Source organism: Chanodichthys erythropterus, chromosome 13 (assembly GCF_024489055.1).
Source record: "Chanodichthys erythropterus isolate Z2021 chromosome 13, ASM2448905v1, whole genome shotgun sequence".
NCBI classification, from domain to species: Eukaryota; Metazoa; Chordata; class Actinopteri; order Cypriniformes; family Xenocyprididae; genus Chanodichthys; species Chanodichthys erythropterus.
Genome location: NC_090233.1, coordinates 28,122,197 through 28,148,581, shown reverse-complemented (window position 1 = coordinate 28,148,581; position 26,385 = coordinate 28,122,197). Strand labels below are relative to the sequence as shown.

General features: G+C 36.0%; 1 protein-coding gene across 2 annotated transcripts; it reads right to left on the bottom strand.

The window, feature by feature from the left end:
* Positions 1–5,840: 5,840 nt before the first annotated feature.
* gpr107 (G protein-coupled receptor 107) lies at positions 5,841–26,358 on the bottom strand. Of its 2 annotated transcripts, XM_067407101.1 has the most exons (18): positions 26,233–26,358; positions 25,885–26,010; positions 25,610–25,660; positions 25,243–25,331; positions 25,006–25,136; positions 22,012–22,040; positions 21,849–21,905; positions 21,577–21,699; positions 21,330–21,463; positions 21,103–21,178; positions 20,752–20,825; positions 20,290–20,407; positions 18,428–18,558; positions 18,200–18,243; positions 15,552–15,601; positions 14,896–14,979; positions 12,315–12,436; positions 5,841–6,826 (listed from the first exon to the last, which is right to left on the bottom strand). In XM_067407101.1, exons 1-18 carry the CDS (start codon positions 26,329–26,331, stop codon positions 6,736–6,738), a joined length of 1,629 nt encoding a protein of 542 aa, XP_067263202.1. In that variant the 5' UTR covers positions 26,332–26,358; the 3' UTR covers positions 5,841–6,735. The 2 variants fall into 2 exon arrangements, 1 of the variants encoding a protein (XP_067263202.1); XR_010896919.1 differs by lacking the exon at positions 15,552–15,601 and having other exon boundaries at positions 6,801–6,826.
* Positions 26,359–26,385: the final 27 nt, after the last annotated feature.

The window sequence follows — 26,385 nt, the reverse complement described above, 5'->3', positions numbered from 1 at the left end:
ATATCCCTGACCCTGACAAAGTCTTTTTTTTTTTTTTTTTTTTTTTTTTTTTTCTTTAAAAGGCCCTTACTAAAATCTAAAACTTTAGATTTGGCCATTATATTTGATAATATAATTAAATATAATATAATAAGGCAGACACATATTTTTTAGCAAATATACACTCACAAATGAATCATGGAATAGTTTTTTCATCTATCTGATTTCATGTAAATAATCATATTTTCAAACACATTTATTCCAAATTCTAAGAATCAGCTTAAATCGGTTAAATGTAAAACAATTACATTTTATCAGTTAAAAAGTATGTTTTAAAGAAGGCTAGCTGTGGAACATGCAAGATTCAGTTAAAACGTATGAGATTTACATATAATACATTTAATTGTGATGATTGGTTACTGTCTATTTAAAACACATTGGGGTTATTTGTATATATCTTTTACATGCATCATTTAATGTTTAACTGACAAATATGACAAACATATAATTTATGTTAAAATGGTGTAATCCAAATGGATGGAAATTTCAATAAAAACTAAAATATATACATCTATAGGGTAAATAGAGCACATTTATTAGAATAAAACTAATATCTTGATATAACTTGGTTGTAAAACATTTAAATATAACTGTAATTGCATAAACAGAAAAAAAATTATTAACAAATTTATTCAATTACAGTTATATATACATATATATAAAATAGCATTGTCAAATTATGTATATATATCATAAAGGCAAAGGCTAAAACCTCTAAGGATTGAATATAAATTTATATTCATGTACATTCATAAGAATAATCTCAAAATAGGATTACAGTTGAGATTATAGTGCAGCTGCAGAGTAAAGGCTCATACTCTGTCATATTCTGATGAAGCCACGGCTATAATCTGCTGGCCCAGTTTAAGTCCAGGCCAATTCACTCCTCAGGGGAGGTTTAGTTTGTGCAGTGCTGTTAAAGCGATAGAAAGAGAGAAAGGCAAATGTTTGATATTTGCTTCTAAATGAAGAAGGCAGAAACAGAAGACAAGGACGCTGAGTCAGCTTCATGCTGCTCCATAAACACCCAGCGGCTTTTGCCAACAGCATCACCTGCTAGAACATGTTCTGACCTATAGTAGACATTTGTACCATTTAGTTGAATAACTATTTTGTAGATTTCAAAAGTAGGTTGTAGACAATTCAATTTGTATTTGACCTTTAGCTAAAGACATTTTAAACAATGGTGATTGGTTTGGTCGATAGTTTGTAATTTAGAATACAACTAACAAAAAATACCAGGGATAGTGAATGGTAGTTTCATAGTACATTAGATTAGATATGAATATGGTAATCATTCAGTAGTACATAGTAAATATAAAAAACACAGTATTACCATTAGACACCATAGTGCCACCAGTACCTTTTGTAAAAGCATCTAAAACAATACAACAACACTTATAACTGTATTATAAAACTGCCCCTTCATACTATAGTATGAAATACACTTATACTGTTTAGAAAAACAGTGGTCTGGTCTCTGTGACATATTGCGATTAATTTAGTTCCATCAGTGCATGAATAGAAAAGTTCTAAAACAGGACCTTTCTGGGAAAAATAAAATAGACAAAAATTTGGAAGGTAGAAAAAGGCTTATAAATAGCATCTAGGCAAAGGCGGAGAGAAGCAATTGATTTACAGATTGGGTATTGCACAGCAGGAGAACAGACTGGAAAGTAGCCAGGAGTTTGAAAGACACTTTTAAGTAGCCTATTTTGTAAACGTCAGGTAGAAAAAAGAAAGTTTTTATCTCATCATAAAATGACATATTGTGCCAAGCATTTGGCTTGGCAAGCACCACTTTCTAAAATGATGTATGCTATATTTGGTAACATTTATACAATCTGCTGTGTCTCAAAAGAGACTTTCATATTAGATGCTTTCCTTTTAACAAAAAGTTACAAGAGATTTTTCTAGTGAAGTTTCCCTGGCCCAGAATACAATGGCTCAGTCAAAGTGTCCACACCACTGAAAATGTTTCTCTCTCCGAAAATTAGACCACAGACCACCTAGGCCCACTAAGCTATATTAATGTCGTGAAAGTTATTTTAGACTGCTTTTCTTCATGTAGCAGACATTTTTTCTCAGATCATATTTAGTGAACTTGCCACTTTTCAGGCTTTGCAACTGTGATTTTGCAGGACTGCCAACTTTTGAGTTCATCTTAGAGTGAGATTTTGGGGGCGGGGCTATGTTATGGGGGAGGGGCTTATTGAGGGGCGTGGCTTGCTTTTGTACTGTTTTTTATGATAAAGTTATGTAAAATAACTGCTCAGTGCTGCAAAACAGACAACTTTGCTAATGCTAACTTAATTCTATATAAACTATTAGGGGTGTGACGAGACAGGTATCTCACGAGACGAGACGAGACTCAAGATTGAGTTCACGAGAAGAGACAAGATGGCGGAATACACGACTAGAAAAATAGTCTGCAGGTTTATTTGAAATGTTTTAACTAATCATCTTGTAATGAATGTCATTTCAGTTCTACTTTCTGAGTATGAATGATCATGCAGTAAAAGACAACAATACTCAAGTACTGTAAAAGGTTTTGCCACAAACTCAACTGACTGACTTCCCTCCTGTATGATTTCAGTCTCTTCAGACCTTACTGTACATGATTTATGAGCTTCTACAACTTTTGACCTCCTAACTGAACTCCTTTCCATAAACTGATCATAGAAATAAAAACTGTATAAATAAAAATGGTAACACTTTACAATAAGGTCTCATTTATTAACATTAATGTGTTAACCAACATCGACTAACAATGAGCAATATATTTGCTACAGTATTTATTAATCTGACATGTTAATGTTAGTTAATAAAAATAGTCATTCATTGTTAGTTCATGATAGTTCACAATGCATTAACTAATGTTAAAAAATGAAACCTTATTGTTTGTGCTTAATAAGATTAAGAGAAAACTGTTATTCATTTTTATGGTAACACTTTACAATAAGACAGTGCAACCATAATCGTACTCTCTCAATATTCAAAGTGCAAATAAGACCAAATTTTTCTTTGATACAGAGCTGAGAGATGGTTATAACTACACAGCCCAGTCTAAAATAGCTTTCATATTGAAAGATATCTGTATTCATCAGGGAGCCGCTTTCAAAAAATGTATTCAATCGCGTTTGAATGCGCGCTCACGTTTATCGTGCGTTGTCTATGGTTCACACCGCCGCCGGCGAGAGAGTCAACAGTCGCCTTGGCCGCCCTGCCAATGTTCTTTCAAACTGCCACCGACGGGAGGGTCAAAGTAAATGACAAGTCGCGTCAACCAATAGGAAGCCTCTCACATTCCAATTGGTTGCCGCCGAACCGCGTCATAGCTCATTACCATAAAGTTAACCTGATTTCAACTCTCCTCGACGCTCTCACCGTCCAGACCATGTCCAAGACGCGCCGCTCTCGCCGGAGTTCGCCGCCGGCTCTCATTGAAAATGAATGACTAGCGTCACTTTGACGCTCTCGCCGCCGGCGGTGTGACCACACAGTACTTTCACTTACAGCGATCGCGCGTACTCTTTAAATATGGAGCGGCGGCGACTGTTATCCAACTGAATTAAATGTTTTTTATTTAAATACAAAGCAAAACGACAGTGGAGGCATAATGTAAACGTAGCGGTGGCATATTCATTCCTAATCATCCTTTTAACACTGTCATGGCAACATCACGAGACTAACGTTACTTTTCGCCTCGACGAGTCCCGCTCGTCACATCCCTTTAAACTACATAACAGCATAGGCCTATTAGTTACTAGCCTAAATTGGACGGGGACACGGAGCGCCATGTAACTCACTGACCTGCCTGCGTTCACAATTCACATGGTGCAGATGGGAGGGAGAACGGCTGACTAGACAGTTTATGGGAATAAATTGTAGATTTCCCTCAAATTGTCACAAAAAACTCACTAGTCTGTACCGGTCTGTACCATGGTCTGTACACTGTCTGTCTGGTCTCTCTGCGCTTTGCTTTGCGAGATCATGCGGCGCGATTTTTTTTCCTCACTGCTGCACGTGAGAGTTGGCAGCCTTTTGCCAGTATGACAGTGCTTTTAACAGTTTAAAAAACAAGAAATGAATGAGTGACTTACATTTTAAACACACTTTGCTCCGCCAACGAAAATACTTCCAAACAAAGCCTCAGTAGAAGAAACCATTGCGTCTCTCCAAGCGACACATGATGTTTCGTTATGAATAAAAAAGAATTACTTGAGTGAATGATTCAATGAATCATCCACAAAGACAGTGCAGTGCAGTTGTTGGTTTCATAAATTAATCGTTTATAAGGAATCGGTTGATTGAACAAATAAACGACTCATTTCAGTGATAGTTCCTTTGCGATAGCAGAAAAATCGCTGATGAACGTGGCTCAAAATCAAAATCGAGGTCCGGAAGGAACCGTTTAATATGATATTTACAATTTAATCTAAAAATGTAAATAATAAGATAAAGTTTTATTAGTCTTTTTTATTGATTATATTCACAATTAAATGTTCCTTTTATTATTTAAAAGAACTAGATGTCCCATTTCGACAATGAAAATGCCACTTACGTCAAAAGAAATTAGTCTAAATATGAGGCATTCCTTTTCATTTTGCTAATGGAAAAAGAAAGTTCATTGCTTTTTCTTGGACACTGGAGTTTAAACAACCCTCAAACCATTCCTTATGCTATTGCACAGACAGCTTTAGCAAGACAACTAATCTTTAACCCCATTCACCCTGGGTACAGACTAATGTTGTCAACTGCTATCTAATCCTGCTTCCAGTCACTCTCTTCTACATGAGCTACTATCACCACCATAAAGCTGGCTAACCCCTGACCTCCGCGTGCTGAGGTAAACACTGCGCAGTTAGCCTTTTAAGATGATAAACAGCTTCAAACTGAGTAATTTAACTTTAAATAATAATATTTTAAAATAATTTTAAATATGTGATAAGACAAACCTTTAATTAAACCATATAAGAATAAAATACATTGCAGTATATCCCATTATCTTTTATATAATATAAAAGATGAATATCTATTAGCTAGTTTAAACAAATAGCTAAAACTTCCTTATCACCACACAGTCTGGTTATAAGTAGACCATCCAAGTGACATAAGATTCTCTAATCAAGACTGGCACAAGAAAACTGATGAATATGCACAGAATCACACATCTTCAGGTAATTATTACGGATTCCAAACAAGGAATGAAATTTGCAAGAATAAATTCATCCAATGCATGTCAGCATTTTGTGCCTCACTACATCTCTTCCAAACTGCATTACTGAAGCTTCCATCTGTCCTCATCATTATTATTATTAAAGGATAATGGATAGAAAATTAAATTAATTTGAAACTTTTTTCTTATGCTTTATTTTCCAAGCAGACACAAGGGAAATAGAATTAGCATTTGGAATTCTCCCATCCTCAGCAGCCAAAGCTTTTCATTAGTCCCTCTCTGACATTTTGTCAATATCAGATGCTCTTAATGGCACTTGAGAAGAAGTGAGCACAGCACTCGAGACTTGTGAATTAATTATAAGCGAGCTGTTTGCTTCAGTGTTGTGAAATGTTTACAGTTTGTTTCTGGAAAACATGAAGAGGTGTGGAAAATTTTGTCCTTCTGTATGTTTAAAAACAAAATCTTCACGTAAACGAAATCATTAAAAATGCCGATAAGAATTCGAGGGTTGATTTCTGATCAGTTCTTTTATCATATAGAATGACATGCAGTTTCACATGTACACACACACACACACACACTCAACCAAACATAAAAGACAAATGCAAATGAAACCATTGCACAATTTAATACTGAAACACGTAATTTCGTAAAGCTTGCTCAAAGATATCTGAAAATAAGCAAAATATTAAACATCAAAATAAAATCCTCCATTGTATTACTAATAATAACCATAAATTACAAGATCCCTGAAATCATTTTAATCCATGTTTGATACATTTGAAACACGTTTCTGGACACCCTGGAGCCGTTTCATGAAAGTCCATCGTCATCCATACTAATAGCCCACAAATACTGAGAAAATACAAAGCAGATGTCATCAAATCCTTACTAAGCTTGAGAACTGTACATTTAATATTTTGTAACATTAATCTGGGTTACGTATGTTTTTAAGGGCCTGCATATTTACATAAAAATTATTCATTCTGAGAACTCAGAGCAGGAAATAATCATTTAAATAAACAGCTGCAAGAGACGTCACTGGCATGGCAGATTTCTACAGCTATCCAGTGACCTCACATACGCTTTCACTCGACTGGAGAGTACCTGTTAAAGTGCCACATCGTGTGTAAGATCAAGCAATGCGTAGGAAGATCATAAATAAATAATAATAAAAAAACTGAAAAAAATAAAATAATAATAAAAAAACAACAACACGCACAATCATCAAGGTAAAATGAAAATAAAGCACAGCACCTAGCATTTCAATTAAAACTAGTGGCTAAAGGAATCATGGAGCTGCGTACTGTGAATTCTCCATAATGTTTGTACAACATTTACAGAGATAGACATATATGTGAATATGGAACGTGGTGTCGTCACATGTGATCATTAGAGAAGGTCCACAGGGAATTTTGCACATAAAGCGGTCAAGCTCTTCAAGAATGTTCCACATGTCAGTAGCTGGCCACAAAGTCCAGAGGCACAGAGAACCGACAGATTTGTATCTCCCATCACGCCATGCTCTCCCTCTCCTCTGATGGTCCGTTTGACAGTTTCTTCACCTTCTTAACGCCCTCTCCCATGGCTGTTGAGGTAGTTACCCTGAAATGAAAGAAAAGAGCATCATTAACAACAAAAACAAGCTCTGTTGTGTAGAATTATGAAAACAACAGGGATGATTTGTGATTTGCAGGTATCATTTGAAGCCAAACACTCTTATAGAGTTGTCAAAATTATTGATTTTGGTACCAAGTCAGTACTGAAATTTTAAAAATGTGAGTGCTGTTGAGCGGATTCGTAAACACCTCTGATTGGCCATTGTGTTCACACGCTCAAAGGATATGTCTGTGATTGGCTACAATGATCAACGCTTCAAAAACATGCAAAAAGTCATCAATGACGCTCTTCACAGAGTGCTTAAACAGATACACTCCTGCTCCCAAAACGCTTTCAAATTCAAACACTTCTGTGTGCTTTCAAACGCTCATGTGTGTTGATCACTTAAGCAAATCACAGACATATTCGATGAGCGCCTGAACACAACGTCCAATCAGAAGAGTTTACGAATCCGCTCAACAGCGCTCAAAGCGTCACATTTTTTAAATTTCAGTACTTAACTTGGTACCGAAGTCGGTACTTTTGACAACTCTACACTCTTAAATATTAAACCACAAAACATTCAAGAGCTAAGAATGTTTCTACAACAGATTTGGTTTTGCGCTGAATATCAGTGTGGGCAGAATCTAGATTAGTAATGCTGTTTTGAAATGGCTAACTAAAAACAGGTCTTCAAATAATTTCAGACTGTCCCAATTTTCTGAGGAAAGCCCTTCAGCGATCTTGCATGCAAACAACTGATGTTTAATTCATAAAAGACAGAATCTGTTTCTTTAAAAAACCTCTCACTTAATCTTTGTTTTCTAAGAAGACTGCAACAACTTTCAAAACAAGTATGAAATTAAAATGAACATTTACATTTTGGCATGAAGTACAAGTTTAGCACTGAATATTCTCCCCGTGAGCCACAAATGTTTGAATCACCTAAACCAAGATCACATTTGCATTCATTCTTTTCTAATCTGACACAAACAGTGCCTTATTTATATAACAAGCATTTCCAATAAAATGGCATCAAGAGTTCACTTGGTAAGCATTCTGCGTTAGATGCGAACGTGGACAGAATGTTCAGAACAAAAACTGAGAACACACAACACACGCATAAACTCTCTTGCTTTCATACTCTGCCCTTCTGTTCCTAATAATTATTTGAGCACAGATTGGACTGCATATGGCCACATTAGTACCAGCAAACTGTTCATGGCACAGATGCACCACACATCTAGTGTTTTTGAAGCAACAAGATTTATCTATTTGAGGTCCATTTTAATTCACTCTAATGTATTTTAATGGTGGAGAAAACATGAGCACAATGTCAAATTGGGTGCAAACATGTCCCTGAGTGTTGAGATACACAATAATAAACCTGTTTAGTGATTTAAATGCAACCCATAACTACAGAACAGCATCCCAGCAGGGATCACTTCAAGGTTTTCAAGACATTCACCACACAGCCAGAGACCATAGCACCAGTCCACGTCTCTCCTCAGCAGACTACTGAGACACAAAGCTCAAAATAAAGTGTGAGAAATGACAATAAATAAATAAATAAATAAAACAGCTAGAATGCTGAGAGATCAGCTTCATTTTATGGCACTATGTGTAACAATGTACCTTTGATTCAAGAAGAAAAGACCCAGTTTATACTATATTAATAGTTCAAGCTGATTTAATATAATACCAAAAGAGGGCAACTCTGTGACCATCCACTTTTTCAGTGCCATGAACAAAACCAACCAGCTCCAAGATGGATCACAACATTACAAAGTGAACATCTTTTATGAGGCAATAAACTACAATCCCATGAAGCATAGTTAATAAAATAAATAAATAAATAAAAAATAACACACTGATTTATTGACTGTCACTGTTTTTTCACATTTAAAAATATATTTTAAATCTTATGCAAAATATTCATATTCACTACTGTAAAGTTGTTGTTTAAAAAAAAAGAAATTAACATTCAGCAAGGATGCATAAAATTGATCAAAATTGACAGTATAGAGGCTTATTATTAGGCTCTGTTGAACTTTCTATTCAAAGAATCCTGAAAAATAAATCTATCACAGTTTCCAAGTCTGAGGTGTCCCCTGAATGTGTCTGAAGTTTCAGCTGAAAATACCCCATATATTTTTTTAACTGCCTATTTTGAGCCATTATTACATATGCACCGATTAAGCATGCGGCCCCTTTAAATCTCCTGCTCCCCCGCAAGCTCTCGACTGCCTTAAACAGAAAACAAAAAGTTCACACAGCTAATATAACCCTCAAAATGGATCTTTACAAAATGTTCATCATGCATACATCGATTCCTGGGAGTATAGTATTTATTTGGATGTTTGCATTTGATTCTGAATAAGGCTGTGCTCCGTGGCTAACAGCTAATTCTACACTGTTGGGAGAGATTTATAAAGAATGAAGTTTTGTTTATGAATTATACAGACTGCAAGTGTTTAAAATGAAAATAGCGACGGCTCTTGTCTCCGTGAATACAGTAAGAAACGATGGTAACTTCAACCACATTTAACAGTACATTAGCAACATGCTAACGAAACATTTAGAAAGACAATTCAAAAATATCACTAAAAATATCATGTAATCATGAATCATGTCAGTTATTATTGCTCCATCTGCCATTTTTCGCTATTGTTCTTGCTTGCTTACCTAGTCTGTTGATTCAGCTGTGCACAGATCCAGACGTTAATACTGGCTGCCCTTGTGTAATGCCTTGAACATGGACTGGCATATGCAAATATTGGGGTCGTACATATTAATAATCCCAAATGTTACGTAACAGTCAGTGTTATGTTGAGATTCGCCTGTTTTCCGGAGGTCTTTTAAACAAATGAGATTTATATAAGAAGGAGGAAACAATGGTGTTTGAGACTCACTGTATGTCATTTCCATGTACTGAACTCTTGTTATTCAACTATGCCAAGATAAATTAAATTTTTCATTCAATGGCACCTTTAAGTAGGTGGGTGAGCCCTTCAGGATTCATGGGTACTATAGTTCTTCGTCTGGAATTTGGCTATTAAACAATTAAAAAAAAAAAAAAAAAAAAAAAAAAATGAAATAACCATGACAGAAGCATATACTATTGATCGGAGCTCAAGCCAATAAAATTCTCTTTTTTTTTTCTTTTCTCAATTAAGAAAATTAATGGAAAGTTATGTTAATAATCAATCTGTTGCACTCTTTTAAAAGGTGTCTGAGATTAAAATAATCTATTATTATTATTATTATTATTATTATTATTAATAATAATAATAATAATAATAATAATAATAATAATAATAATAATAATAGCAGCACACAGGGCAGTTTGGGCCTAAACTCTGAATGCTCATGAGAGCAATGCTCTCTATTCTTGTGGTTACCGTCATCCATCTTTTCTGTGTTCTTTGCAAGACTCAATGAGGACAGCTGAATCAGGCCGCACCCTAAATCACCCAAAAAAGTTTGGGGAAAATAGGCCACACAAAAAAAGCGCTCTGCCCATTCAGCTTAGGAGGAAGACAAGCAAGAGTTAGGCACAATGTCCTGTGTATGGCAGGTGAGAGAGATACTGTGGGGAGAGAGAAGAAGATGGGGGAAAGTGCAAGCAAGGAACAAGGACATATGGAGTCACAGGGCTATTTTGGGAAGTGCCGGGTGGGGGGTGGAGAGAGTACACGCCGCCTGAGGGGATGCTGAATGCGGGGTGAATGGGAGATGGGGACTTAAGGGAAGGAGGGGAGGATGGGGGTTGTCATGGAACAGAACAAGACTTGGACATCAGGGAGTGGAGAGAAACTCAATCCACCGAGACCTTGGTGACAAAATCACGAGGATGGGAAAAAAAAGAAGAAGAAGAGAGACAGACAAAGCCTATAGAGATGAAGCAAGAGAAAGATATTAAAACACAAATAATCGTCTGAAGTCATTTGGAGTAAGTAAATGGCACGGTTTTAAAATGAGCGGGAAATGACCAGCATGGATGGGAGCATGCGTAAATAAACAGGGCATGACAGGTGCTCTCAGCTAGGGCATGTCATGAGGATGGCTACCAGGTCCTCCAATCAGAAGGAACCCCTTTGGGCTTCTTCTAGAGCCATGACAGGTGGCAGGATCATTGTAAGCCTGTCCGTGTGACCAGGTAGCAGCTGGTAATGAAGCGCAACACGGTTATGCTATGCAGAAAAGCTGTGCGCACACATGCTCTTATAATTGTAAAAAGTAAAAATGAGAGTAACAAGCTTTTAAAGGGATAGTTTACCCAAAACGGTTGATGGGCCCCATTGGCTTTCATAGTATTGAAAATATTATGGAAGTCAATGGGGCCCATCAACTGTTTGTTTACTCACATTCTTCAAAATATCTTCTTTTGTGTTCAGCAGAAGAGAGAAATTCAAACAGGTTTGGAACAACTTGAGAGTGAGTAAATGATTACAGAATATTCATTTTTGGGTGAACTATCCCTTTAAACTGAGACGGTCTTGTATCATCTCTTGTGTGTGATTATGGTCATCTGACATCACTGGCTCTCTGTGCTTTGAGTGAGTCACACCATCTTGAGGAATCAAATTGCGCTTGACTTTTTTTAAATAAAAGAATGACGCACTATGAAATCATGTCAAGTTACAGACACAATAAACTCTAAATAATGTCTCTTTCATGATCAGTGTTGGGTAAGTTACTCTAAAAAAGTAATTACTAGCTACTAATTACATCTTCAACAGTGTAAACTATTTACTCTCTTTAAAAAGCATTGCATTACTTATTATTACTAATTACTCTCTAAATCCCATATCAGCCACGACCAGTTGAAAAATACAAGGATAGACATTCTTTCAAATAAATAATATAGAATTGCATAAATTATTCTCAAACTGACCAAAGTATTTAAAGGGAGAATGTTACATTATATAAACATTCATTTTAACATTAGATATCGATTTAACATTTTAACATGGAATAATAAATCCACTATTTATATTTATTTTATATAGAATTGTTCTATAGTCTATAAAGTATTTAATGCAATTACATCAGAAGCAACTATTTAAATTACAGAAAAATTTACTTAACTTTTTCAAGGGAAAGGTAATTAAATTACAGTTATTAATTTAATTGTAATGCATTACACCCAACACTGTTCATGATATCCACTTTTTATTTCAATGCGGAAGTAAGCTATTTCCCGTGACTGTGCAAGACTTATGATTTATTAGTCTCTATGTAAATAAATAGAAGAATAACAAAATGCAGTGCACAATAAAACAGTTTGCACTGCAGTGTGTATGATAAAGATAATTATATATTATGATTTAAAAAAAAAAAAAAACCCACAAAGCAGCAAAACAGAGTTTTTGTACAGATAAAATGAATGGAAGCAGCTGACAACAGAATCCTTGCACATTCAAGTACAAGGCCTTACATTAAAAATGAAGTGGTTATGCACCAGTATCTGTGTATAAGTATGATTTCTTACACATCATCCATCTCCATGTCTTCTTCCTCCACAGACAGCAGTAGGTAGGGGTTGTAGGAGGCTGGTCGGAACTTGTGCCCGGTTAAGAAGAAGAAGGTCAAAGTGGCCAGCTCATCCAGCAGCTACAAATAAGGAATAAAATACAAAATAAAACTTTGAATGGTTATCTTATAGAATCAAAGCAATAGATGTAAAACTTAAAGGATTAGTCCACTTTTAAATAAAATTTTCCTGATAATTTACTCACCCCTATGTCATCCAAGATGTCCTTGTCTTTAAAAATCTTAATTTCTTTTCGACTGAAGAAATAATGAAAACATTCCAGGATTTTTTTTTTTTTCATATAGTGGACTTCAATAGACACCAAACAGTTGAAGGTCAAAATTAGTTTCATTGCAGCTTCAAATTGTTCTACACGATCCCAGATGAGAAACAAGGGTCTTATCCAGAGAAACCATCACTCATTTTCTAAATTTTCTTCTTTTTAAATTGTATACATTTTAACCAGAAATGCTCATCTTGAACTAGTTCTCTTCTTCTTCTCTATTTGAATTCCAGCAGTGTAGACACTGCTAAGCGTATTACTGTCCTCCTCAGGTCAAAGTTTGAAATAAATTGTCATATACAATATGCTAGTGCAAATAGCAATTAGTTCAAACTTTGACCTGTGGAGGGCAGTAATATGCTTAGCAGTGTCTACACTGCTGGAATTCAAATAGAGAAGAAGAAGAGAGCTAGTTCAAGATGAGCATTTATTGTTAAAATGTATAAAATTAAAAAAAAGAAAAAAAAAAGAAAATGAGTGATGGTTTCTCTAGATAAATCCCTTATTTCTCGTCTGGGATCGTGTAGAACACTTTGAAGCTGCAATGAAACTAATTTTGACCTTCAACTGTCTAGTGTCCATTGAAGTCCACTATATGGAGAAAAATCCTGGAATGTTTTCTTCAAAAACTTTAATTTCTTTTTGACTGAAGAAAGAAAGACATGAACATTTTGGATGACATGGGGCTGAGTAAATTATCAGGAAAATTTTATTTAAAAGTGAACTAATCCTTTAAAGGTGCTCTAAGTGATCCTGGGTGGAGTAACTTCCTGTTGACGTTTGAAGTGTTGTCAAACAAAACAGAGGCTAGTTAGACCCTCCCTCCTCCTCCTCCTCCTCCCCCTCCCCTCCGTGCTTCCTGAATGCGCATTTAAAATCATTCTTGTCGGTTATTGGCTGGAGCATGCATTCTGTTTTGTGGTCCAGGCTGCACCAGTTTGTTTTTATTGCCGTTTTCAGAGCTTGTGGCGACTACAGAGACAACGTTTTTTTTACAGTGTGTTCAGGGGGCAGGCAGCTAGCGGATAGCGAGGAGATGTTTGCTGTATGTGACAAAAAATGTTTTGGCCTGAAAACGCGTGACATCACTTAGAGCACCTTTAAAGTCACTGAAGTCGGCTCAGAACATTATCTATGAAGTGCACTACTTCCAAAAAAAGGTCACCGGATAATGAGTGACCTTGTATATGTAGGGTGACCACCTGAAATTGGGAGCTTTGTCATTCGTCCTGCACTATGTAAGCAGTGTCCCACATTTCAATTATTTTCAATTCTTCTTCCCTGAAATTACAATATCACAATAATAAATATAATACTAAAAAATGAGTTTGGTGTTTAAAAATCGATTTGCACAGCCGTCATGATCTAGCCAGAGCCGGAAAATAAACCAACTAACGCATGCGCTGAGAGGGTTTTTTTCCACTAATGATGACTGTGTGGATGGAGCAAAAGAACCAGTGTAGACGTTACACAGCTACACCAGCCATCACTTATTCTAGACAGGTACTAGACAACATCCTGATTAAACATGCCAGATACAAGTTCAAGATTCACTGAATTCGGTAAAACGCATTTATTGTCTGCATAGTCTAATAAAAGGAAAATAAACTAGCCGCTACTTAAGGACATTTTATATAATGTGATTTTTACCAACTACTATCCTGTTTTTCAGTTCATTGTATTTTACTCCACAGGACCTAATCATTATAATAAATATAGTGTACCACGTGAACCTGTGCAAACTCAGTGCCGGTCACAATTAACAAAGCTTATTTGGCGATTTAAAAATGTATCATCCAACGTGATGGCAAAGAGGCTTCCCAACTAATGTAAATCAATATTTACATAGTATAATAGTGGTAAATTTATCGCATTGTACCACAAAATCACATCTACTGTCCTGCAACAGAGCAATAACCAGGTGGCGGTCACCCGATGTATACAGATAAATAAAACAATCATATAGGTGACCCTTCACAACGTTGGAAAATTGGTCTATTACAGTCAAACCAAACACAAAATTAACAAAACAAAGGCTTCCACATGCTATTGTTACATTGGTGAAGCTGACTTCAGCCTCCATTACCTAAACTAACTTTAATGTAAAAGACTAAATATTGCATATATGAATGTCTATGTGAATGAATAGGGAAGTTTATGTTTGATGTGAACAAGTCTTTACTGCACTCTTACTATACTGATTTTTGCCGGCTGTTGAATTAGTTTTGTAAGTTTAAAGAAGCTGGCATCACTCACCTGGTAGAGCCACTTCCATTGGAAAGGGACAATGACCTTGATAAGACTGGCAATGATGCGGGTGAAATAAATATAGCACACAATCTGTGACAGAATGAGAGAGTGAGAGGAGAGATACACATCTAAAATATTAGATAATTGTGTTTCTAATCTGATTTGGATTAGAACAAGGTTATAACAAAAAGAAATGTATTAAGGTTTTGGACTATTTAAGTCACTAATCAAAATTAAATGTGACAATGATCATGTGAACTCCTCACGGTCAGACTGAACAATACACTACAGAAATTCATGTAACTTCATGTAATGTCTTTTCTATCCTTACAAATTAATGAATTAGATTAGAAAAATGCCAAACAGAAGGCTTTTGGACATAGACAAAGCTGGAGACATAGATTTAAAGACAAATTCAGACAAAGGTGAAAAATACAGTGAAAATGCAATGTATAAAAACAGTGAATGCAATGTATTCAATGCAAGGACCTTCAAGAATAAATGCAATTAAAGAGAGAGAGTGACTGTTAAAATCAAGCAAAACTAATAAGTCTAATAAGTCTATTGCCATAAAAGATCACCAAAGTGAGCACCATACACACATTCTTTTAAAAGCACCATGTCTGAATGCAAGGGAGAATGGCAGCACGGGGAATACATACCATCACATAGTAGTGCCTAAAAAGTTTCAGTTGAGCCAGATTGATGGCAGCTACAAAGGGAAAGAGAAAGCCAAACTATGATTACAACAGAGGGAGAGAGGCGATGAGCTGTCTTTTTACCTTTCATGCTTCAATCACTATGGTTCTCACTCCTGCTGTGAAAATTGTTAAAATCAGAAGGCAATCAAAGTCTATAAATTTTTGCCCTGTAAGGGAAAGGCAGAAGATGAAAGCAGGAAAAAATGTGATAAGCAGCAATGAAACAATGACTATTTGAGAGGAAAAGAAAGAGTGGTCTGATTGTCTGAAGAGAATATTTTCTTTTCAATACAGGATTATACAAAGTCATAATACACCAAAGCAACATATAATGGTGCTATATGTATCTCATATTGAGCGAGAGTCATTTTTCTACAGTGGCAAAATTGGGACACAAACACTGGGGCTAAGGGAATAACCTGCTTCATTTTGTGCTGATCTCCCCCCCACACACACACCTGCTCTTGTTCATACAGCCTCGAATATTGGTGGGAAAAAGTTACTGTAAGCATGTTAGCTTTCTGGAAATAGGCATCCTCAGGGATCAAATCAAAGATATGAAATAAAAGACAGCACACATTTATTTCAGGCCACCAACCTGAAATAGCATCATTCAGCAAACATCTCTATCGCAGAAGCTCAAGCCATAGCAAGACGTTGTCATCAAGACCTGTACACCTCTCTTCATTAAGCGTTTTTTCCTTAGCAGGAGGTTAAAGGGTTTTATATGTAAGATTTATAGAAATTATCTGATTATTTCTGCATATTTTAAGAAATTAGAGTCAATGGGAAGGGGTAAAAAAGCCCTTTAAGCAAAGCATACTACAAAGATACAGTTAAGAGATACAAGGACTTGTGATAGTGCCAAAGCTTTGGTAGTAAAAAGCATGCAATTTCCATGTATGTTACTGGTTAAAACGCATACAATTAGATTAACGTAGGTCTGATTAAATACATGTTGGGTATAAGCTATACAAATAAAGCTTGGAGAAAAAAAAAAAAAAAAAGAAACTAGTCCTAGTCAATCAGAGAGGATGGGCTGAATGTCTGACAAATTTGTAAAATTATGCATAACACCAGATATATAAAGCTATAAAAGGGTTATACTGTATAATGTGACTATCCTCATCTACAATTCTACATCAGCTAATAATGTTGGTGAAACATTATATGTATTAAGTTTAATATGGTCTAGATTTAAGTTATTTTGAAAGAAGTGCTCATCAAGGTTGTATTTATTTAAGAAAAAAATACAGTAAAAAACAGTAATATTGTGAAATATTATTTAAATTTTAAATAAAAGTTTTTTCTATTCTAATGTATTTTAAATGGAATTTATCCCTTTGATGGTACTGGATGTAATGGTGCTCAAGACACAAATTATTATTATTATTAATGCTGAAATCAGTTGTGCTGCTTAATAATTTTGTCCTTACTGAGCCCAGACTTTTGAACAGTAACAGAGAAAGAACAGATTTTCATCAACATATAAGAAATATAGGAGGATACAAAATAATATAAATAAACAATTATTCATTGTATTTTATAATGAAGCACATTGAAATTAAAAGAAAAACTGTAATGAGGTTATGGAATTTGGATAGATCCCTTACTGCAGGGTCAAATCGGTCTATCCATTCCCTGGATTTGTGACTAGGATAAAGTCATAGCCCAGGCTGGTTTCTCTGAGCTATGACATTTACAAGCTGCCTGGCATCTGCTGTCACAACAGGCAACAATGCACGGGGGCAGAGCACATGCCAGAAAGAGCATCTCTAGCAGGATCTGTTTTTTCACCCTAAAACTATCAAGACACAACAGAGAAATACTGTGTGTGTTGTTTGATGTTAGTAACATAGCTTGCAGATCAGATGAATCAGGGATGACGCATGTACTGTTTGTTCAAGGGAATGGGATACTAACCCCAGACCAAACACTGGTTCATTCATGACCACTGTGATCAACGGTTCTTATGAAGTGTTTTCAACTTAGGATCAGTACATCTGATTTATGATATCATAACACCACAAAAACAAACACCACCAACTGGTGCTGTCACAATGAGAAAATCATTAGAATGTGCTCACCAAGGATGCATTTATTTGATCAAAAATACAGTAAAAACATAAATAATATTACAATTATTTTTGCTGAATAAAAGGGTTACGTTCTTAACAAAAACTTTTGAATGGTAGTATCCTCATAATAATTCAGAGATTACCACTTTAAGTGAGGACACTTACATGGCAGGTTTTACTGTTTGGTTAAGGTATGTCTAGAGCAGCATGTCTACAACTGCTGCATTCTGGAAGACAGCACAATTCAATTTCATGCTGTAAAGAACTAGTCTTTTGAATAACATGTAGAGAACAGCCACATGTGAAGGAGTACAGCTCAATCAACGAAGCAAAGCATTTAGAAAGACTAAAAATATGCACTTTCCACAATATTTCATTTAAAATAGCAACATTGTGACACGAATGACGTCTTCTACAACTGGTCATAAAAAATAAAAAAACACCCCAAATGGTAGATGTATCAGATGTTTTATATCAAACTTGACTGAACTATCAACCACAAAGTGCTGGGACAATGTTATTTCGACATACCTTTGCCATCTGTTGCTGAAGCCTCTTGTAAATGTCTTATGGACCTACCAAACAAATATCATTGCTTTTAGACTTGAACTACAAAAGATAAAAAGCCAAAATAGCCTGCCATTTACTCATACTAGCCAGACATCAGACTTTGATCTATTAGTCTACAAATTATATCATTTATGATACAGAAAATTAAATCTGCGCCACATCAAAAGAATAAACATAGAGAGCACTTACCAGACGACTGGGAAGAGAATAGCCCCGCAGCATAGCAGATCTACAAGAAACAGGATCTCCATCCACAGACCATACTCGATGGAGCCCTCCTCTGTGGATTCAATAATGATGTACGCCACATTGGCCAGAACCTGATATCACAAGGCCAACAACATCACATTACAGTTATAACTGTAATTATCATAGGACAGCAGTAGTTTAGCTTATAATCCTTTTAACAACCTTCTCTTTAAAAATAATGTGCTGTCATCATCATCTATGTTGTGCAAAACTACTACTAACGTCTTGAAAAATGTGTTTTAGTGTTTTGTGACCTCTACATTCTATCTCACAGAAGTGAGTACACCCCTCATTTTTGCAAATATTTTATTATATCTTCATGTGACAGCACTGAAGAAATGACACTTTGCTACAATGTAAAGTAGTGAGTGTACAGCTTGTATAACAGTGTAAATTTGCTGTGCCCTCAAAATAACTCAACACACAGCCATTAATGTCTTAACCGCTGGCCACAAAAGTGAGTACACCCCTAAGTGAAAATGTCCAAATTGGGCCCAAAGTGTCAATATTCTGTGTGGCCACCATTATTTTCCAGCACTGCCTTAACCCTCTTGGGCATGGAGTTCAGCAGAGCTTCACAGGTTGCCACTGGAGTCCTCTTCCACTCCATGACGAAATCATGGAGCTGGTGGATGTTAGAGACCTTGCGCTCCTCTACCTTCCGTTTGAGGATGCTCCACAGATGCTCAATAGGGTTTAGGTCTGGAGACATGCTTGGCTAGTCCATCACCTTTACCCTCAGCTTCTTAAGCAAGGCAGTGGTCGTCTTGGAAGTGTGTTTGGGGTCGTTATCATGTTGGAATACTGCCCTGCGGCCCAGTCTCTGAAGGGAGGGGATCATGCTCTGTTGGCATTCATGGTTCCCTCAATGAACTGAAGCTCCCCAGTGCCGGCAGCACTCATGCAGCCCCAGACCATGACACTCCCACCACCATGCTTGACTTTAGGCAAGGCACACTTGTCTTTGTACTCCTCACCTGGTTGCCGCCACACACGCTTGACACCATTTGAACCAAATAAGTTTATCTTGGTCTCATCAGACCACAGGACATGGTTCCAGTAATCCATTTGTCTTCAGCAAACTGTTTGCGGGCTTTCTAGTGCATCATCTTTAGAAGAGGCTTCCTTCTGGGACGACAGCCATGCAGACCAATTTGATGCAGTGTGCGGCGTATGGTCTGAGCACTGACAGGCTGACCCCCAACCCCTTCAACCTCTGCAGCAATGCTGGCAGCACTCATTTGTCTATTTCCCAAACACAGCCTCTGGATATGATGCTGAGCATGTGCACTCAACTTCTTTGGTCGAACATGGCGAGGCCGGTTCTGAGTGGAACCTGTCCTGTTAAACCGCTGTATGGTCTTGGCCACCGTGCTGCAGCTCAGTTTCAGGGTCTTGGCAATCTTCTCATAGCCTACGCCATCTTTATGTAGAGCAACAATTCTTTTTGTCAGATCCTCAGAGAGTTCTTTGCAATGAGGTGCCATTTTGAACTTCCAGTGACCAGTATGAGAGAGTGAGTGCGATAACACCAAATTTAACACACCAGCTCCCCATTCACACCTGATACCTTGTAACACTAATGAGTCACATGACACCGGGGAGAGAAAATGGCTAATTGGCTAAATGGCTAATAAAATATTTACAAAATTGTGAGGGGTGTACTCACTTCTGTGAGATACTGTATATTGTTTTAAAAACTGGGGATTTTAAATGCATATTCATATACAACACTAGTAGAAAAACTACTATGAGGACTGATGCTGTTTTCAAGTGGGAGTTAAAAAAAAAAAGAACAATACCTGCAAGGGAATAACGATCATGAAAATCTTTTTGTCTTTATCTGAGAGAATATGCTTGACAAAGGCCCAGCCAGTTCCTATTAATGCTATAGTGATGAACAACAGTGCCCCCTTCAGCCTGCACACACACACACAAAAATAAATAAAAAAATTCAGATTTTTTTCAGTTTTCATCCAAAATGCAAGTTCACTACCCACTTAAAACAACCTAAGAAACTTTTTTAAAAGGCTGGAATACACTAAACAACTTTTGTCCAGATTTTTTAAAATTTGCAGTCTGGACAATGCTAGTTGCTGAAAGTCAAATCTAGTCTGAAGATTTTGTGTTCAGAATGACTTGAAGTCTGGTAGTGTATGATCTTCAATACAGCCTTAAGAGCAAAAACAACATATATCTATATATTTTTTGTTACATGATTTCACCCTATTCCAGTTTTATCCAGTTTATGCTGACGAACTTACAGGTGAGTAATGTAATAGACCACAGCCCAGCCTTCAATGGGAAAGCCCTGATTGGAAATGTAGTAGTAGTCAATCTGTAAAATAGGAATATATAGGAAAGGTTAAATGAAAGGAAATGTATTGCTGCTTTTTGCCTTGGGTCTCTAGCTAAAACAGTTGTGTGGTTCATAGCACAAAATGGAACTGCATTTCAATGACATTTTCCCTAAATTGCAAGGTTTTAGTGGAACTATCATGGTTTTCTAATTTATTACACATGATTTAGATAACGTTTTTGAAATCTGAAAATATTTACTTCAAATATAAGCATTTCCTTCAAATGTCACATATAAACAAAGAGATAAAACTCACTGCATGGAAAATAAGGGAAAGTGACTTTGTAAATGGAAGAGCAGCCATCAGCCAATGAATCTTGTAAACATCAGCACTAATAAAAAAAGAAGACAAGTATACATTGTCATCCTATAATCTCCTCCACTATTTTTACAGTTGACAATCTGAAATATGATTTTGCTGCTCTCTACTGGTCATTTCTTGTAAAATGTATGAAACTGTCGAATAGAAAATGTAGCACTTACCTATGGGTACGCAAAACATGAATCCACAGTGTGCCGATGAGGAAGAAGAACATGGACATACAGATGTAAAGCTTAGGTAAAGGAATCTCTCCTGCTGAGAGGAAGCTGTCTGGATTCTTCTCTTTGATGTTGATCTGAAATTATATTTATTGCCCGATTATGGGAACTGCATGAATGTGGTATTATAAACTGCATGATTGCATTATATTGATGGACACAGTATTTTAAAACTCAGAAAAACTCTCACATCAATGCTGAAAGGCAGCATGTCTGACACGGAGCTGTCCTGGTTCACTGGCATGGAGTAGCAGTTGTAGAAATAAAAGTTATAAAGGCCTTGCTGCTCATCTGTTGTGATGTTGAAGTAAAACTAAAACAAGAGCAGGTTGAGTAAGTGGGGGGCACAACTGGGAAAAGGTTAAAAACAAAGTAAAACTAGAAATGGACAAATATTAGTTTAGCTCAGAACTAGCTCGAGTCTCATGAGCTCTCAGCAATACCCTTTCATGTATGTACTACCTCAAAGGAGTAGGTGTTCTTGTTGTTCTGAAGTGGATATGCATCTTCTGCCTTGCTCTGTGCAGGTAATAAAATTAAAATCGGTTAACACAGAATTAAGAGCATATTTTTAAGATGATGCCCAGTCCTAAATATTTGAAAAAAGGTTTTAAGCAGATCTCACCTCAACATCTTGCTTGGATTTAGAACTCGCTGTGAATAAATAGGAGAGAAATTAACACAAAACTCTAATTGAAAAGTAGACTGATACAAAATAGGAATGTGTCCCCAACATTAAAATTGGCTTAATTAAAAGGCTTTCATATACAATACAAAGTAGATGAGAACAGATATCCACTATTGTTCAAAAGTTTGGGCAGGGTCGGGGGCACGACATATGCAAATAAATTAATTTTATATATACAATTTAATAACATATTGTTTTATATGTGCATGTTTTATATTTGTATTGTTTTATATCTTCAGTTTGTCAACTGAAGGCATGCTGTCGAAGTTTCCGGTGTTGACAGCTCCATGAAATAACCTACTGGAAGTGCTGTAGTTTTGCTGTACTATACTAAAAATATGAAAAGTACAATACACAAATAACATTTTAAGTTACTTCCATTTCTGAACAAATAAAGCAGTAATTGATGTCAAACACACAAGCCTGATTTTAGTTTTAATTGTCAAAATCTATCGCACATGAGGAATAAAAAAAACGTTGCTTAGCTTAAATAATAATTTATAATTTAATGAATAAATAATAAAATAATAGTATACAGTGAAAACAAAATTAATTCAGACACCTTGAACATTTTTCATTCATTATTAGTTTATTGACTATAGTTTAAAAAATGGTAATAAAATATGACAAGATCTCAGAGTTAAACTGTGTCAGAAAAAATTAATCTTAATTATGTCAGATAAAACTTAAGCAATACATGGTCAGGTCAAAACATGTTGGTTCCAGCTTTTTTTATCCATTTTACTGGTAGTCCACTGTATGAAGAATTTGTAGGTATAATATGTCACAGTTTACTTTATTTTGCTATCCTCACTTACATAAATTAACTATAGAGTCCTGCACCCACTAGTAAAAATTATGAAAAATTCTATCTAGTGACTGAATAATTTTTGGTTTGAATGTATATCGCCAACAGTTTATTAATATGTAATGTAATTTTATTTCAAACAAATTAGGAAAATAAAGTGGGATGAATCAAAGGAGCCCTAAAAGAATGTTAGAATCGTTATCTGAAGCTAAAAACGGCATCCGCAACTGAAGGCACACCTCCTGCCCTCGTCCTTTGACGGCTCTGTTGCTGCAGACCATTTAAAAATAATATTAAGTAGCTGCTCAAATAATATGTTCAGGTTACAACTGCATCTGTCTCTGAAAAAAATCAGCAGTGATAGATTTTTATTGTTATTTTCAAAATACTCTCATAAAAGCAAACATTATGCCGTTCTAATTTTGTTCTGGAACCTGAACAACAAAAAAAAAAACATATTTGCTAAGAACAAATCAAAATGAAAACCATGTATTTGACAGCCTACACCCATCCAATCCCCATCACAGGGCAGTACTGCTTCCCAAACTAAAATCAGCGAGCCCACTCCAAGGCAGGGTGGGGTGGAGGTTCAACCAGAGGTGGCTGGGCTGAGCGCTGATGCTGTATGCTCACCAAGACAGCTTTTATTGATCAGAAATACAGTAAAAATAAAATAAAATTAATATTTAAAATAATATTTTGAAATGTTATTTTTACTTAAAATAGCCATTTTCTATTTGAATAAATGTGATGGCAAAGCTGAAATTTCAGCAGCACTGCTCCAGTCTTCAGAAATTATTTGGTGCACAAACAAATTCTTATTATTACTAACTTTTAACAGTTGTTCCACTCAAAGGTGCAATATGTAATATTTTCTGTCCGCTAGAGGTCCATTCAAAACAAAGGCGTAGCTTGAAGTTTGAGCGCAGAATCTTGGGACATGTGGTGTTCACCTCAACGGCCGGTGGAAAAGAATTGGGATAGGACTCAAGAAGAAATCATGTTCATGGATGCGATTATTAACGTTACTGTAGTATGAAGCAGAGCAGAGACCGAGTGTTGTGGGAGCTGAATGAGGCCGCTGGAGCGATTGCGCAACACACGCCTCACGAGCAGCGGAACTTTTATTATGACACAGTCGCCGGCACCGCTTCCGCTTTTCCGGTCATGAGTATGAGGTAACGCAGCTCTGTTTATCATATTAGATACATTTGAGTGTGTTGAAAATTATGTTATAACGTTACTCTGTGCGTTCGCTCGGCGGCTGCTATGAGACACTGCTGCATACTGCAGTAAGATAGATCGATATTAGAATATCATATTAAATATTGGATGGCTTGTGTTGATAAATGGCATGGAATTAATTTTAAAACATACTGTATGATGGAGAAAATTCTGTATTACTGTTACTAAAAATAAAGCTGTGTCTGAATATGCTATGTTAGCCAATTGACAAAATAGTGTTTTTCTCTGAGGCATGGTAAAGCATGGTACTCACAAAAAATTCAAGAAAATCAGATTTAAACAATAAGACTAAACGTGTTGAGCTATATAAAAACAATTAGATTTCTGGCTGTAAATAAATCAAAACAGTTGTTCCCTTGCCTATTAAAACATGAAAATATTAAAGCGTTTTCAGTGTTTTCATGGTCTCTACAAAATAAAATCGAGGGTAACGCGGGTATGACGCAACTGACAGGCGATTCCTCACATGTCCCGGAGCCTTGGTTAAATTTGCAATTTTCTCACGATTTACAAATAGTTGCAAACATTTAGGATATTGCAAGTACTCAAGTGAACAAAATATATAGCACTGGCCTAGTGGTTTTTGGATATTTTACTGCAAAATTCTTACATATTGCACATTTATTTTTTTTTATTTTTTTTTGCAGAAACTGTGAAGGATTCTTCAATTAACAAAGTTCAAAAGAACAGAATTTATTTGAAATAGAAATCGCTTGTAACATTATAAATGTCTTTACTGTGGCTTTTGATCAATTAAATGTATTCATTTCTTTAAAAACAACAACAACAAAAAAATCTTGAATTTTGAATTGTACTGTACTGTTTGAATGTGATTTACAGTACAAGATTTAAAAAAAAAAAAAAAAAAAAAGTCTTACTCTTTGACTGAGATCCATCATTGTCGTTTTCTTTCCCCTTTTCAGTTTGCAGGTCCTCTGCAATGCTTTTGGGCAACACAGGTATGATGTTGGGAAACACACCAGCCTCCACTGAAGTCTTCTTCCTCACTCTGAGGATATCACAAATCATGGCAGAGCATATTCACAAACTAGATAATACTTCAAATTCATTATAATGAATTAAAAAAAGTTACAAAGTAAAAAAATAAAACTCACAGATTATTTTTGAAATCCAACAATAGAAGGACCCCTGCAAAATTACTACTTGGATCCTTTTTCAAAAGACAATAGTCCAGACCCTCATCCTGTGTGATCATAAAAGATAAATTAATTATATGACTCAGTCTGACCGAAAGATCATACAATGAATGACTAAATGCAATATTATATGAATCAAACTCTACTGCTATAAGATCCTTAACTTAAGAGACTGTCAAGTTACAACTGTTAATTTAAGGTAAGTTATGCAGATTTACAAACAACAACAAATCTACAGACACAGACATTATATAACTATGATACAAACTAGACAGCAGCAGCATAGGGGAAAAAATCATATGGACATTCAAAGACAGATACTGACCAGATACGTGGAGAAGCCATTATTGCTTGCACGATCTAGGCTAAAACCAATCTGCAAAATAATATATGACAAGGATATTTCATAGAGCCTTTTTTTTCATGCTTGTGACAGGCGATTTCTATTTACTTAATTACGTCTTGTATAAGGTGAGATTAAATAGTTCCATTAATAATGTGCGAGACATTTTCATATTGTTATTTTGTCATATTATTAAAGTGCACTGTATGAATCTGAAAGCCGATCATTTGACAGACAGGAGAGAGTGAGAGACTGACCGTGGAGCTGTCAATGTCAATGTCCATCTTCCCTTCAGTGAATCTGAGGCTGTTCATGCTTATACTCATGTAACCATCTTTATAAAAGCCGAATGTGTTCAGATGGACCCGCTGACGGATGTCGTCCTAAAACAGAACAAGTGTGTTTAGTGGCGCATGAACATTTAGCTGCTGAGATCCGCTTGAATTGCCTGTTTAATGTTACTTGCATAGTCACAACAAAACGATTATGACTGATAAATCTAAAGACACTAAAGACAGCATCTATTGGCATTAAACAACAATGATGACACTACAGTGACTATACGAATATCATATAAAAACATTTGAAGCACAGCACACACATACCTTAAGTATGAGATGATGGAGTCGACATTGACTTTCTATGATAAGAGCCGTAATAATCACATTAATAACTGTAAACATACACCTCTTCCCAGACGCCATTTTTAAAACCGCTTCAAAAATAAGAGCAGGTCAATCGTACTATTATTTCCGGTT